Source organism: Bidens hawaiensis, unplaced genomic scaffold, assembly GCF_021521415.1.
Source record: "Bidens hawaiensis isolate Kalapana, Puna unplaced genomic scaffold, B.hawaiensis_p1.1 tig00041185_1, whole genome shotgun sequence".
NCBI lineage: Eukaryota > Viridiplantae > Streptophyta > Magnoliopsida > Asterales > Asteraceae > Bidens > Bidens hawaiensis.
This window is the reverse complement of record NW_027497289.1, coordinates 14,709-30,939: the sequence shown is the minus strand read 5'-3', so window position 1 is coordinate 30,939 and position 16,231 is coordinate 14,709. Positions and strand designations below refer to the sequence as shown.

The window sequence follows — 16,231 nt, the reverse complement described above, 5'->3', positions numbered from 1 at the left end:
AACGTGGACATTGAGTGATGGGCTTTAACATTGAAACTACTGGTTCAAAACCTTGAACGTTTTAAAGTTTGGAATTTGATTTAAACGTATTTGATGTTTTTAGCCTTGAGCATGATTCGCGTACCTAATGCATGTTAACCGATTATTGTATGCAAACTCACCTCTACATAAGTAATCCATCATTAAGATTTTTAATTAAAAAAGAGTAAATTATCTTTTTCGTCATTTATGTTTATTTATTTTTCAATGGTTGTCCTTTACCTTTAAAAATGTCATGAAATGTCCTTAATGTTTAAATTTTGTCATGGTTTTCGTCCATTCTATTAACAAAAGTTAATTTCTCTGTTAAATCCAGTGATACACTTTTCACATGAGGGTCTTTTGGTCATATTAGCCTTAAAGGACTATTTATGCAACTAATACAAAAATTTATGTTAGCCAACATCGCCATCATCTGAAATCATATTGATTAGGTTTCCAATGATATAAGATTTTGGGGTTTTTGTATGAACCGATGCGGGTGGTTATTGCGCAGATCGATTAGGTTCATTGTAGTGGTGATGAACAAAGCGGTCGTATTGTTTGTGGTTGCGTCATCGAAAATTGCTTAGGTGATTGATGAATCCCAGTTTAGAAGAGTGAGATAGATTGAGAGACAGAGAGAAAAAGCTCGAAGAGGACAATGAAGATGACGGTAGTCTTAGGTTCTGTTTGTTTTTGCTTAAAAGGTCTGCAAGAGGCTTATGTCTGTAGGCGCGCAGACATAAGCTCCTGAAGACTGTTTGTTTTTTTTAGAAAAAAATATCTGAAAAATGCTTTTATTGTCTTAAAAAATAAACTATTGTTCAACTTCTTCACACATCTTAACACTTCTTCACATCCTACCAACACCCAATGTCCAACATCATCACCACCCATCATGAGCCACCACCACCACCCACAGTCTGCCACCACCACCGTCTACCACCCACTACCACCACTGTCGGCCACCACCATCACCCACCGTCCTCCACCACCACCGCCCACTACCCACCACCAACCCCCCGGTCGATCACAACCACCATCCACCACCACCACCACCACCCACCATCCGCCACCATCCACCGTCCGCCACCACCACCACCCATTGTCGACCACCACCACCGTCCACACCACCACCACCGTCCATCACCACCACCACCCACCATCGACCACAACCACCGTCCATTACCACCACCACCACCCACCGTCCGCCGCCACCACCAGCCAGGTCGACCACGACCTCCATCCACTACCACCACCCGCTACTCACCGTCCGCCACCACCACCACCACCCACCCGTCTGCCGCTGCCAGCACCGTTCACCACCCACCGTTGCCCACCACCACCGTCCACTACCACCACAACTGTCCATCACCACCACCCACCGTCCACCACCACCGTTCATCGCATACAATAATCGTCCACCGCCAATCGTCCACCACCACCCACTTTAACAATTCGTACACAAACACCAATTATTTTAGCAGTTACAAACGTTAAATGACTTATTTCTACTATAATATATATGATAGGTAACTAATTTTCAGCTTATGCAGACAATATCCAATTTATAAAACAAACACTATTATATTTTCAGATTGCAGATCTTCAAACCACATCTTCAGTTGCAGACATGAAATCAAAGAAAATAAGATTGCAGACAGTTTTTATCTTAAAAAACAAACAGCACCTTAGCTTGCTGAGAAATATTAGACGCATTGTAATTACGGCAATATTAGAGATAGTATTATGTAAATATAAGGTTTAGTATATAACAAGAAGTTACACTTACACCTTCAGTTAGACTGAAGAATCCAACTCTGGCCAATTTTTATTTATTTTTGTTACTTTTTTGCTAGTGGTTTCAACTTTCAATAATAAAAGACAAAACTGGAACAGTCGTTTGGTTGTTGCAGATTGTCAAGTTCAATGAACCCTAACTTTTGAAAACAACCTAAGCACATGCGTTACAAAAGAGGGGGAAAAAATGGGACAGTGGAGTTACAAAACAAAGATATGAAATATCACAACCTTGAACATCGAAGTGATCAAGCAAACCATATAACATAAATTCGATTCTCACATAACACACTTGCATTAGCCTACACCAAAGTACCCCTTACACACCAGTTCCAAGGGTCATGCAGTCACACAACATCCTGTTTTATTAGTATTCCACATACACAAGTAGAGCAAAAAGAGACAACCATTATCTTATATATACTTTGCATCCCAGTCATCGATTAATTATCGACGAAAGCTTCGGCGTTGTTCTCCTTCACCCCCTTGAAGTTTCACAAGTGTGTAGACACCAGCTCCAGCCAAGGCTCCAAGTGTAGGTGCCAATAGGTACACCCATAGCACCGTGTAGTTCCCGGTTGCAACCGCTGGACCTAGTGTACGAACCGGATTCATTGAACCACCACTTGATGGCCTGCATGCCATGCATATTAACCAATAAAAAAATATGCAAACAAACTTACCCAGTAATATCTCATTCGTAAATAGAACTACTTACCCCGCAACAAGAATGTTGAGCATAACAGTAGCTCCCACTGCAATACCCGCCAATTCTCCCACCTAAATATTATATTTATATTATTCTATATTTCTATATACAATTGATTTTTAGAAAATAATAAAAGAAATGAAAAGTAGATTATATGTACCGCACGAGTATCGGTAGCAACCGCGGTGACAACAAAGAGGAGATTGAAGGTGATGAGGAACTCAAGTGCAAAAGCTTGGCCAGTGCTAACTGTGGGAACAGTGACACCACCGGACATGAAGGGGTGAAAGATGCCTTTGAGTGCAAAGGAAGCACATATGGAGGCTGATACTTGGGCTAAGATATAGGCTGGGACCTGGGCCCATGGAAAATGACGGAGGGCTGCGAACGCAATGGTAAGAGACGGGTTCAAATGGGCTCCTGAAATATGGCCAGTTGATAATATTATTATCATCACTGCTAGGCCTGCACACGCTGCGTTACCAATTAGTGTCTCGGAGTTTGAGTATTTTTGGTTCACTATTGGTCCCGCGGTTGCTGCAAACATCAGTATAAATGTTCCCACAAATTCTGCTCCCAACTGCATATCCAAACCATTATCAAAGTTCAATTCTACAACTAGCTTTTATATAAAATATAGGGAATATCACAGAAATGGTCATTTGGCCGATGAGTTCGACAAAATGGCCTTAAGAACTTTAGTAAAAATATTGTTTCAACCTAATAGTGCTACTCCGACGCAACAGACCTTGGCATGGCACAACATATTTCTATATGGCGTGGAAGAATGATTTTGTCGCGTATGATTAAGATTTATTGTGCCAAAATTGAAATCTACTGTGCCAAGGGACACTTATTAAACAATGATTAATTGAAATCAAATTCTATTTTGTTAAACTCATTGGCTATTTGGCCATTTGTTGATTTTCCCAAAATTTAAGCTTGACTATAGTATCCACTTGATAAGTTGAAAGTTGTGCAGCAAATAAAATAAAAAGGATGTGGAGTACGTTTAGCATAACCCAAAATATATTATTTAATTTTATAAAAAATAAGTACCTTTCGGGTTAGGGACACATCAGGAGCTGGGAAATCAGTGAAGCAGGTGTGCGGTGCACCAAAAGATGGCGCGGCAACAGGAAGGCACTTGCAATGGGGCATTGACTTGCAGTCATAGTCCAACGAATCGATTCGTAGAGACGTGAACAATGGACCTCCGGGCGTTCCAGGTGTGGCCGGTGCTGATACTGGCGGTGTGGGCCCATCTTTACCATCCATTTTCAACAAAATATATATGCTAGAAACTAAATATAGTGTTTTTGGTTTTATTTTATTTATAAAATAGAGAGTGGCTAGATATCTATTTTTTTTTTTTTTTTTGGTTTTTAACTGAATGAGTGGATGGATTGTCTAAAGTTACATACTGGGGAGATTTTTATAAATGTTGAATTAAGGAAGAGAATACTTGAAGATAGCCAGAATGAACAAGTGAGTTAAATGAAGGGAAGAAACAGATTCAAAACTATAATCATAAAAATGTAGTTTTAAATCTTAATCTTGGGGAAAATGAGGAAAACTAAAATGAAATGAATATTTGTATATAAATGTATGATCAAGGAAGAGAAAGAATGTGATTGAGGCTAAAGACAATGTGTGCTTATATACTGAGAAGTGGTTTGGATATAGAGTTTATATAAGCAAAAAAAGCATAAAGCTGGTGCCAATGTTGATGAAATGAAATGGAGTGGGGGTGGACTGTGGGTCATGGGATTATACTGTATGCAAAGGGAGGAGAATAAAAAGGTCAACTCTTGGCCAATAATCAACACAGCCTATCAATTTCAGCCATGCTCACATCACATCTGGTGGCCAATTATTATTGGCTATTTTATATATATATACGTGAAAAAGTTAACGTATAAATGAAATTAACGTGTTAATTGTGAGATACAAGTATAGTAATTATATATACAAGTAGAGTAATTATGTAATTATTCTATGATGTAATTGCATAATGCTCTATTTGTATATATAATTACTTTACTTGATTCTCACAATTATCACGTTAATTTCATTTGTATTTGATACAAACCGTATATATATATATATTTATATTTAAAATACTCTCTATTTAACATTAAATACATTTTCATCTTGGCACGAGACCAAGTTACAAACCGTCATATCGTATCATATGAAGACAGAAGAGTAAAACTGAATGCATTTTAACTAACGTTTGAAAAGATCTGATTTGAAATAAAAACACATAAAGATGTCTACCCTTAATTTTGATGGAGAATGAAATATTTTTATTAGAGTTTCAAGATTAAAATATGTTTGCTTTTCTACTTGATTAAAAATATTTGTGATTAGATTGACAACTAAGAAATTATTAAATAACACAATTAAGAAATTGAATACATCTTATAAATCGCATAAATTAAATACAACTCATAAATTGCTTATTTAATAAGAGTCAACAAATAAAAATTGGAATTCCAGTCCAGAATTATCGACCTATTTTTTTTATCTTACATACTTCAATCGATGCAGGCATTAATTGATTAATGGGCTATGTGTTCTTATCAAATTATTTTAGAAAATTGGAAATAAATAATCTCATCTTTATTGTATTGGCCGATAATAATCCCACCTTTAAAAATCACTAGCAACGGTCCCACCTGTTAACTATTTTTGTCTCACCGGTCCTCTGTTAAAAAATACTTAACGTCGTTATGTTTTTTACCTAGTTTCAAACCGATGTTTTAGGGCTTTTGATCGTAAGAACGACATGATTCAACTGATGTAAAACTTATCTCGAAACGGTGATTCAAATGGCTTGATTTTTGTTAATTGAAAATTCAAGCACCCGAATTGAAACATTGTTTCGTCGTTTGGATCACCATTTCGAGATAAGTTTTACATCGGTCGACTCGTATCCTTCTTTCGATCAAAAGCCCTAAAACATCGGTTTAAAACTAGGGAAAAAACATAACGACGTTAAGTATTTTTTAACGAATGACCAGTGAGACAAAAATAGTTAAAAGGTGGGACCGTTGCTAGTGATTTTTAAATGTGGGATTATTATCGGCCAATACACAAAAGGTGGGATTATTTATTTCCAATTTTCCAATTATTTTAAGGCTTTAGCTAATGTGACCTTATATAGCTATTTCAATATGTGGAGCATATGCATACAATGCGAGTGATCAGTAAAAAAATATAGATTAATTGATGCGACTAGGAAGAGCATACAAAGGGGTGATATTCACACATTTAATAAATGTCACGTAATTTTGAAAGACACCCATCACTAAAAAAGCTAAGAGAATAATCCATCATTTCTGAAAGAAACATCCTATGAGAAAATGGAAAAACAAACACAAAAGTAAAGATGAGTTTAAACCGTTGGATTCAATTGTTCACGAGACTGATACCATTTATAAATAAACATTTAGATTATTCACGTCATAAGGCTCATATTTTTGGCCAAATATCAAATCCTATTTCACATCAGTTTTAAATACGTATAAATAAGACCGAGTGCTATGATTGGTTTTAATGGCGCCCCACCCTCTATTTGGAGGGGTTTCACTAGCCCTTTGCATTCTTATGCCTGCCAACACACCCACGCCCTTGGCGCCCCCTCGTATCACTGTTTTAAAACCCCCTTTGGGATTCCGTCTGCTTGCATGGCGATGGGGTGAGGCCTCACTTGGGCAACCATAACACTCAGTCTAATAACCTACTCCTGTGTTTCAAAACCGTACAAAATACTATGTATAAAATAATTGTTAGAACAATATACACATGAACAATCCCTTTCATTATAATTGACCACCCTTATGATTAAGTATTTCTTTTTGCACTTTCTTTCCACTCCGATGCATGTCATCAGTTATCATCCTCTTTAAACTAATGGCCATATTTTCATCTCTAAACTAATCAAAAACGTCCCCACCCCATCACACTCTGTCGGTAAGTTTTGACTTTGCTTGTTCTTGGCTAGCATTGCATACAACCGGGCCATTGGTCACTATTCAAATCCTGAAATTCACCCCACCCGGCTCGAACCACCATCATGACTCCGAATTATGGGCTAGTAGGATTTGTTGTTTTGTCCCCTACCTTTTATTTGTCTAGTCAAGAATCTTCTCTAGTAACATCACCCACAACACTTGCCCCTACATGCACTATAGAGCCAATGTTTTCATTATTATTATATCAAGACATTTTGCCTTCCCCAACACCCACATCTCTAAATTCATAAAATTACTGTTAAGTGGCTAGCTAATTTGTTTATTTAACCATGCCGAGGCTATAATTAGAATTACGGGTTTTGACTCTTGCCCGATGTTGAAAAACACACCCGTTCAAGGTCAATCTTAAATAACATGTGATTTGAAATCTTTGGAATTTCAACGTAAATGGTGTTAGACTAATCTTGCATATGTATGGGGGAGTTATATGTGGTACTTACAAACTTAGAATTTTTTGAGTTAGTTTTTTCCTAGTTGTTATTGATCCGTGAACATTATTTATCACACAATTAATAAACAAACAAGTTTAGACTACCTTTTATTTTCTTCTAAATAGAAAGTGACCACTTTTCATTAAATGATCAAATATAACTAAACAGTATCATAACCTTCAGCTGTACGAGGTAACCTATATAGTTACAAAATCCATGGTCATGTGTTCCCGTTTCTGTTACGATATCTTCAAAGGTTAAATTTTTCCATAAGGCTTTTGATATCCTATATCTAAAGAAACGGTCACTTGCTCATGTACCAAGTCACATCAAATGAAGAATGATGTTTTGGGGTGTTTTGGTTTGGTTCGGTTCAGTTTGGTTTGTGTAATATAAGCGAATAAGACGTTATATGCCTATATATAATATGTTTTTTTAATTGTTCATGTCTGTTTATTCATGTTGGAGTAAATTTCCAACAACCCCGCGTATGATGATTCTGGTGCATTACATAACTTCATAATCAAATTTGGTATCTAATCTGGGATCCACCACCACTTAGATGAAATGATTGCTTTTAAGAATGATGGAATCAACCACTAAACTTCGGCTTTAAAATTTAAATACAATTAAACAAAAGTTATTTGCAACATACAGAAACCTCCAGACAATTAAATATATGTCATTAGCAAGATGCATGTCACCAGTACACATGAAACACAATGAATTGGTTAAAAAAATATTTAAAGTAATTGAAATAAAAGAACTTAAATTTAAAGAAACCGAAATTAAAATTTATAAAATAAAAAGGTTAAAAAGTAAAGGAATGCGCATTTGATTGACAAAAATAAATATATAGATAAGCAATAAAAAAAAATAAAGTAATTGAAATCTACCACCCATGCGCCATCTAGGGATGGCAATGGGTCGGGTTTAGCCATTCATAAACCCATACCTGATTATGAAAGCTTGTTCCAAACCCGTCGGGTTTTAATCGGGTAATTACCTGTCGGGTTTCGGGTTTTCCCATCGGGTTTCGGGTTTCCAATCGGGTTTTGTCAAAATACCCATTGGGTATACCCGGCCCAAAACCCATCGGGTTTCTATCGAATTTTGACAAAATATAACTAATCGATTACAAATAATGATTACCATAAAATAAATGTCTCAAATAATTGCTATAACAAATTTCAACAAATAATATATTTAAAATATTTAAAGTATACTATATATAAATATAGAAAAAGTTATGTCGGGTACATCGGGTTTATAATCGGGTAAATGGGTTAATATTATCGGGTAATCAGATAAATTGCAAATCCCAAACCCACGAAAAATTTCAAAACTAATCCCAAACCCTAATGGGTCGGGTATTACCCGTCCCATTTATGTCGGGTTTCGTATTTTCCCATCGGGTTCGGGTTTCATTGCCATCCCTAGCGCCATCACCTTCTAGAATTAGAGATTGATTATATGGCCTACATACAGGGTCGTTTTCAAGGATTTAAATACATCAGCCGAGCTAAAAAAAATGACCTGTAGGCCTCCACTAATAACGAAATATATAAGCTAAACTTTATAAACGACGATTAAAACAATAAATATAAAAAAAAACATAATATGAATGTAATACTAAATTTTCAAAAAACCCTAAAACTTAATGCTAATACGAGTTATTAATACAAAATTTATCAAAATTAATGTAGTTATTTTAATATAAACTCAATTTTTAAAGGATTTTAAATGATATGTTGAAATAAAAGTTAATGGTGAAGTATAATTAAAACAAAACTAAAAAGGGTAAGTATGTAAATAATAGATTTAATTATGAATAAAGAGTATGTGTTATTTTTGCTATTACTTGAAACTTGATTTTGTAAATTTAAGAAAATTCATTTCAATTCACTAAGACTTTTATTCAATTCAAGGAAAATAGGTTCACCGTTAATTTTGGTCATGCAAACGACCAAAATTTTGTTATGAATCTTCTTCATCAAGACTTTCCGGCAAAGTTATCTGATGAATTGGCCTATTTTTTCAGTGACTTTTAAACACCAAAATTAGCTACCGATTCAACCAATTGACGATGTCGTTTGACTCAAGAACTCTATATATCAAGCATATATATATGTTTAAAACAGTTTGGCCCCCGAAACTCATGTATTGCACACCCCCCGGGCCGGCCCTACCTATATATATTATCGTGTGGTCCTTGCAGCCGCCAGTCATTGCCCTGTATCGATCACCACCACCAACGTAGCGGTGATGATGGGTGGGGTGAGGACTAAGGAGGACTGATAGAGTGATAAGTTGGCCCTCGTAATGGTATACAAAGACAGATATTGGCCAACCTTAAGGGGCTTAACCTATAAATTACACATTAGACTTTTATTAGTGAAAATCGATTATCGGAAATCCTTTGATTGAAATCGTCTACGTGAGAAATTTAAGGAAATCATTTCAATTCCATTTCCAATCAACTTTTCTGACAAAATTTCTAAACCAAACAGATTAGAAATGAAATTCATATTGCAGTTCCATTAAATTCCTGGAAACAAAACATCTATGCAACATTCACTTCTTGGGCCACGTATAATGGGACATTATATAGGTGGATAAACCCCCTACACCATCCCCGAGGATTACAAAGGTTTTTTACTAAATAAATGTTAGATATGGCTAAGGTGCTGTTTGTTTTTGCAGACATAAACTGTCTGTAAGCTGATTTCATCTGTTTTTATGTCTGCAGCTGAAGATGTGGTCTGAAGCTCTGTAAGCTGAAAAAATAAGACTGTTTGTTTTTATAAGTTGATACTGTCTGCATAAACTTAAAATATGTAAATTATCAAACTTATCTCACTGGATAGAAGTTATTTAACATTCAAGTTACATAAAATTATAATATTAAAAACAAGTTTAAAAAACACATAACATAAAATAAACTCAAAGCACATTGTTTTGCATTAATTGTTGTGCTATTTGATATCGAAGTTGACTCATGAATTCACAAACGGATTCAAGAATCAAAACCCTAAATTAACAGAAGATGAACAAAATTGATGTTTGAGAGAGAAACTGAACGGATTGTATGAATCACGATAAAACTTCTCGACTCTTTCAATTTATATAAGCAGACCAAATCAGCCCAAAACACAACCACCAGAACGAGGTGGTCGAACGGCGGTGGTCGAACGGTTTAATGATGAAGCAGCGGGGGGTCGACGGAGGTGGTCGAACGGTGGTTATGGCGGCGGTATGGCGACCGAACCAAGGGAGAGAGCAGGAGGCGGTATGGCGGTGGTTATGGCGACCGGAACCAAGGGAGAGAGGAAGAGAAGGAGTGTACCTGGAGGAGCAGAGGCGGTGGCGATGGCTGCCGGCGAGTGGAGGAGCGACGGAGGCGGTGGCTAGGGTTGGAAGGACTGGACGACCGGTTGTGGAGGATGAAGACGTTTGAAGCATGTTTCAATAGCTTTTGTTTTAAGAAGTTATAAGCTGTTTGCATATCTTATTCTTTTAAAAAAACAAACTGTCTTCACAGCTGATTGTCTGCGCGCCTGCAGACATTACTCTCCTGAAGATGTTTGAAGCAAAAACAAACATCACCTAAAAATGACTCTTAAAGAACATTAACCATTACATATGGCCTTAGTTGAGCATCCGCATCCTAGTTAGTAATATTACCAACTCCATATACTTCAAGTTAAAAAACAAAGTTTTAACCTAAAAGACTCCTACAACTCATTCTGTAAACCTTAACCTTAACCTTAACCATTCATTACAATTTCACTCTCTTCTCTACTTTTGATCTCATTCGTTCTTTAATCATATTCAACCCAAAAAGTCTAAAATACACAACACATTATTTCAATTCATCATGCTTAAAGTTACACCATGGTTTCACATTAATCCAAAAGTAAGCATTCTAAGTTCTTAAGGTTTACCACTACTTTCCACCACAGTTACAATCTTTATGTTTCACGCAATATTTTGACAAGTGAAATTGGTATGTACAAAAATACACATCTGCCTCCACTAATTTCTGCTTTTGAGAAACAAACCATGTTCTATAGTACTTCCTTTTATGTTCCAAAATCAATGTAACCCTAAACAGTTGTTATTAACTTATTATCCATTATCATTATTTTCATGTTCCAACTCACGTTTAAGAAAAAACATTAGCATGGTAACACTTAAGACAGACACAAGAGTAGCAAACCTACAACAACTTGCAAATTGAAGCAATTACATCTTACATCAGACCTTGTCTTGTAAATAAGCTGAATAGGTCAACGCGGTTAAACTTATTGAGATGACTAGTAGTAAACCTGCAGGGATTACTTTACGCGTGGCTGCAAAGCGGATGCCTGCATTGGAAAATAAAAGTTGATGAGTTTTGGTAATTAGACAGTACTTTTATTAACTATAAAATTGAAAATGATGTATATCTAAATTCATACCAAATATGGCGGCGAAAAGAAGAGAAGCCCCAAATGCAAGTGCGTCCCCTGTTTCTTTGGTCTCGGTTGCTTGCATAAGATAGTAGGCCTGCAAGATATAACCATATAGCTCACATAAAGTTTTCAACACACTGTTTTTCAATTCATGAATAATATTGTTGGTTTCGTGGTGAGCAAAAACAAACCATAAGCGAAAAGGGAACCGTTGACAGAAGAAATTAATCAAAACTAACCATAACCAAACAAAACCAACGGTTATGGTTTAGTGAGTCTGATTAACCGAGCATTCGGAAATGGTTACGGTTAATGTGACTTCATTAACCGAAACCGAACATTTAAATTCGTGCTGCAATTGTTTATAACAAAGCTTGGAACAATTTTCAACTGGACCAAAGGAAAAAATATGTGGACACTTGGGCAATTAATTGAACTTAACCGAAACCGAGCCATAACCAAAGGTTAACTGACCATTGGGTTATAGTTATGGTTAAGCAATATTCTATAACTGAACCTCAGTTATGGTTATGGTTAAGCCCCCATAACCGAACCGACTTTGCACACCCCTAGTTGGGTTTAATGTGAAGGCTTGATTGGGACAAGTTTAGGAGATAAAAGAGGCAGCCAAATTAGAGACAAAGAAATGAATCTCGGACCGGCCTTGTTTTGTTCTTTCTAGCCCATTAATGTTTTCTTGATGGAAAAGTTGTAAATCCTAGATAGGATCTCTATTTAAACATCTTTGTACTTGTAATTAGGGCTGTAAACGAACCGAAGGTTCAGCGTCAGCGAACGGTTCGTGAACTGATCGACGGAAAGTTCGTTTACGTTCATTTGTTCAATTAATGAGCGAACACAAACAAGAAATTTTGCTCGTTTAGTTAAATGACCAAACATGAACAGAGGTTGCGTTCGTTCATTTGTGTACGTGAGTGTTCGGAAATGTGTTCAATTATGTCCATTTACGTTTGTTTGTTTATGCTTGTTAGTTAAATTAAAGGTTTGTTTTAAAATTTTATTTGTAATAACCATTTTATAATTTTGTTTATGTTCGGTCCGTTTCGATGGTTTGCTTTATAAAAAGTCTTAATTCAACTAACAACAAATCTAACTTGTGCTTCGATGACATTATCAGATTAAAACCACCGATTGGGGGAGATGATAATATGATTATTATTATTATTATTATTATTATTATTATTATTATTATTATTATTATCTCAAGTGCTTAACTTTATATTTAATTAAGGTGATTAACTGACTATGTTTAATGTTTTGGATTAAGATATATTTTTCCTTTCTTCTTAAATATCACAAGTTCATTTGCGCTCATACCATTCTTGAACAAGTTCAATTTCTTAGCGAACGAACACGGACAAGAGTTTCTGTTCGGTCAGGGTTCATGAACCGTTCACGAACACGTTTAATGCTAAACAAACATAAACAAGGCTTTGTTCGGTACAGTTTGGTCCGTTTACAACCCTACTTGTAATCTCTCAGCTTATTATGTCTCTTGTTCATTTACATTTTGCACTTTGATTGTGTGTGTTTGCATAACCGAGATCCTAACATTATATTAACGTTTTATACGTGATTCAATATTTAAATGAAAACGAAAATCACAATTTCCTAACTACAAGATTTAATTCTTACTAAATTCTCCATTTTTTTATGCAATATTATTAAAAAAAAAAAGCATAAACCGTAATGGAAAAAATCTAATAAAAACTTACAGCACCCATAAGAGCAGCCCCTGTAAGCCCACCAAAAAGCGATCCTTTACTTCCTGATTTATTATCTGCTTACAAAACCAACATCCAAAACTTAAACTTACAGTGCTTATTAATTACTTTCCATACTTTAATTCAACAAATTGGCTGAAGATTAAACAACTTACAGGCAAACAGACCCCCGCCGAGAAGAAGAACAGCGTAGCCTGCAGAAGCTATAGGTGCAAAATCTTGAGCAAGTTGGCATTTGCAGATACGGGTAGTGTTTAATTTTGGATTTGGTACGAGTGTAGGTACCCGCCTCAGCCTCTGTCCGACAAAAGTTGATTTAGTTGTTACACTAGTAATTCGGACACTGGTCGTTGTGTTTCTTTGAGAATTCAAATGATTAAAGACTGGTAACTGATGAAGAGTTAAGGATCCCATTGTTTGTTTTTTGTCGTCGGTTATGGTAGCCGAAAGATGAAGATGAACTGGACCTAAATGGCTAACTCATACACACTTTTCGAAAAAAAAAAAAAGAAAGTGAAAAATGCTAGATTAAAATATTAACTACGTTTGTACTCGTAGTTCAATTGATATTGGTTAAGTTCGTTACGATACTAATAGTAAATTAACAGAATTAATATGTCAACACAGAAAATAATAGTGACACGTAGGGGTGAGCAACTTAACCGTTAAACCGAGCCATAACCGATATAACCGGTAGGTCTGTTTAATGAATTTTTAAAAACCGTCAAATATGGGTCGGTTTTGATTAAAGATAATTTCAAAACCGCTATAATCGAACCGACCCATTTATTTAACCAATAATATATTTGGGATTAACTTCCACCAAACATGTTGTTGGATTATATCATTTAATGTTTTTGGTTCAACATTTGTTATCAAATTAAGTTGAGTTTCATTATTGGATTATATAATGTTATTCTTTTTTTGAATATTTGGTATTAATATTATGGATTATATATTTTGTTAGATTATGTTATGTCGTTTTTTGTAATAGTTGGAACCAAACTTTTAGGCCCAATTTGGTTACGGTTAACCAACTCACTATAACATGCAAAACCGATTAACCAAAACCGACGTAACGGGTCGGCTATGGTTATGGTTATCGATTAACCGACATATATGTTATGGTTATGGGTTTGGCTCAAAACCGCCCCAAATCGACCCCTACACACCCCTGCGACACGCACATAATTTATAACTAAAAGATATATATTTAAAACACGTTTATTCAATCAGTAAAATAGTAAAATGCGAGTGTTGCAGTGGCGGGTCAACACAAATTAGGTCAATTTCGGTTGCATTTATTATGATATCGGAACTACAGCAAAAAAGATAAACAAAAGGTTTGCATGTTAAAAAGTAACGAAAACCCTCATTTGCGAAGTTGGTGTCGTAACGTGAACCTGTGACACCAAGCTTCACTTTTTAGTTTTTATGTTATGTATATGTCTAACGAAGTATTCCAACCGACTGGTTTTGCTCTGTTATTTCTTCTAAAATGATATACATTATACAGTTAATAATTTTTAAAATCAAATTATATTAAAGCATTCACAACCAATCTCCTATTTTTAAATCTAAAATTATACTAAAAATCACTACATTTTCTATCTTCTTTCAATTAAATAATACTTTGTTATACTTTTAATCATTATAATTTCTTTTTCCTTCACTCACAACCACTTTCAAAATGTATTAGAAAATTACAGGGTGTAAATAGTAGCTTTAACTTCAAATATACAAAAAATCACTACATTTATCTCTCTTTCATTCATAACATTCTAAACCACTTTCTACATTATAAAAAATGTACTCACATTTTTTATGGATTAAACGTGAATACTATTAGATAAATGAATAAGTCGTAGATACTCGGATATCATTGTTTAATAAGATCAAGCAGACAACAAGGTGACATTTTATGAAAAATAAATGATAAGTATGGAAACACCATGTGACACCGTTTGAAACATTGAAACAAATTAAAGTATATAAGGATTTGGTGGCCTCAACTTATTGAGGCTTTCTTACTGTCACTAAATTATTGACCCGTACGTGACACGAGTGAAAATATATATAACGTTAATTAAACGCACATATGTATGTGTGTGTATTATTATATTTTAGTAAATTTAACAATAATTTGTGTAGGTGTGTTACCGAACTAATAGTAATTATTGGTACTACACGAGGGGAAATGTAGGAATCATAAAACGAACATATGTATAACGATGTATACATGTTGTAAGATTTTTGTTACTTCATATAAAACGTGGATGATTTGTATTATATGATTTTAGAAGTAATCATTATTTTATTTGTATAACTGAAAACTATTAAAATATTAAACATAATCATAGGACAAAACATGAAACGACAAAGATTATACATGTACTTATTAGGAACGATTTTTGCATTTTTCATTTCACTAAGTAACACTATATATAAATAATCAAACTAAGCATGGTAACATGAATACATGTTAATCTTAAATAACCTTTAAACCGTCCTTAACATATAAACATCTATTATAACATTAACACACCCTTGACATATCAAATTAACCATTAAAACATTATTAAAACTTAAACAATCACAACAAATTTCCAAAAGTATTTTTGTTCCATCCTTTGCACAAAATCCATTAGCACGAATCGTAAAGAGAACTCAATTCATCATAAATTTGTTGACACCATATATTTTGAACAAAAACATGATTTTTCAAAGTAAAATATAAGTATTTCATATACAATTGAATTTTCAATTCAAAAAACTCGGTCACATATCCTATCATTAAACTACTTGTCTATTTAGATCTTGCTTAAAATCACCATACCTTGAATTAGTGAAAACATGAATATTCAAGAATAACCAGCTGAGATTTAATTCTTCTTCATGAACGATCGCCACCCAATTATGAAAAAAAAATGGTCACCAACGTTTTCAACCCATGAATATCAAATGGTAAAACCTGTAATTAAAAAAATAAAAGTAAAAACAAATAAAAAAGAAGACCTTAAGAGTGTGTGCT

At 34.8% G+C, this 16,231-nt stretch overlaps 2 protein-coding genes across 2 annotated transcripts; both read right to left on the bottom strand.

Annotated features, from left to right (window-relative positions):
• Positions 1 to 2,244: 2,244 nt before the first annotated feature.
• LOC143592758 (putative aquaporin NIP5-1) lies at positions 2,245 to 3,858 on the bottom strand. Its single transcript, XM_077072600.1, has 4 exons — positions 3,590 to 3,858; positions 2,691 to 3,110; positions 2,540 to 2,601; positions 2,245 to 2,455 (listed from the first exon to the last, which is right to left on the bottom strand). Exons 1-4 carry the CDS (start codon positions 3,806 to 3,808, stop codon positions 2,269 to 2,271), a joined length of 888 nt encoding a protein of 295 aa, XP_076928715.1. The 5' UTR covers positions 3,809 to 3,858; the 3' UTR covers positions 2,245 to 2,268.
• A 7,167-nt stretch (positions 3,859 to 11,025) lies between these two features.
• LOC143592757 (protein FATTY ACID EXPORT 4, chloroplastic-like) lies at positions 11,026 to 13,614 on the bottom strand. The gene is made up of 5 exons (XM_077072599.1): positions 13,356 to 13,614; positions 13,192 to 13,256; positions 11,462 to 11,549; positions 11,127 to 11,368; positions 11,026 to 11,080 (listed from the first exon to the last, which is right to left on the bottom strand). Exons 1-4 carry the CDS (start codon positions 13,612 to 13,614, stop codon positions 11,259 to 11,261), a joined length of 522 nt encoding a protein of 173 aa, XP_076928714.1. The 3' UTR covers positions 11,026 to 11,080; positions 11,127 to 11,258.
• Between the last annotated feature and the right edge of the window lie 2,617 nt (positions 13,615 to 16,231).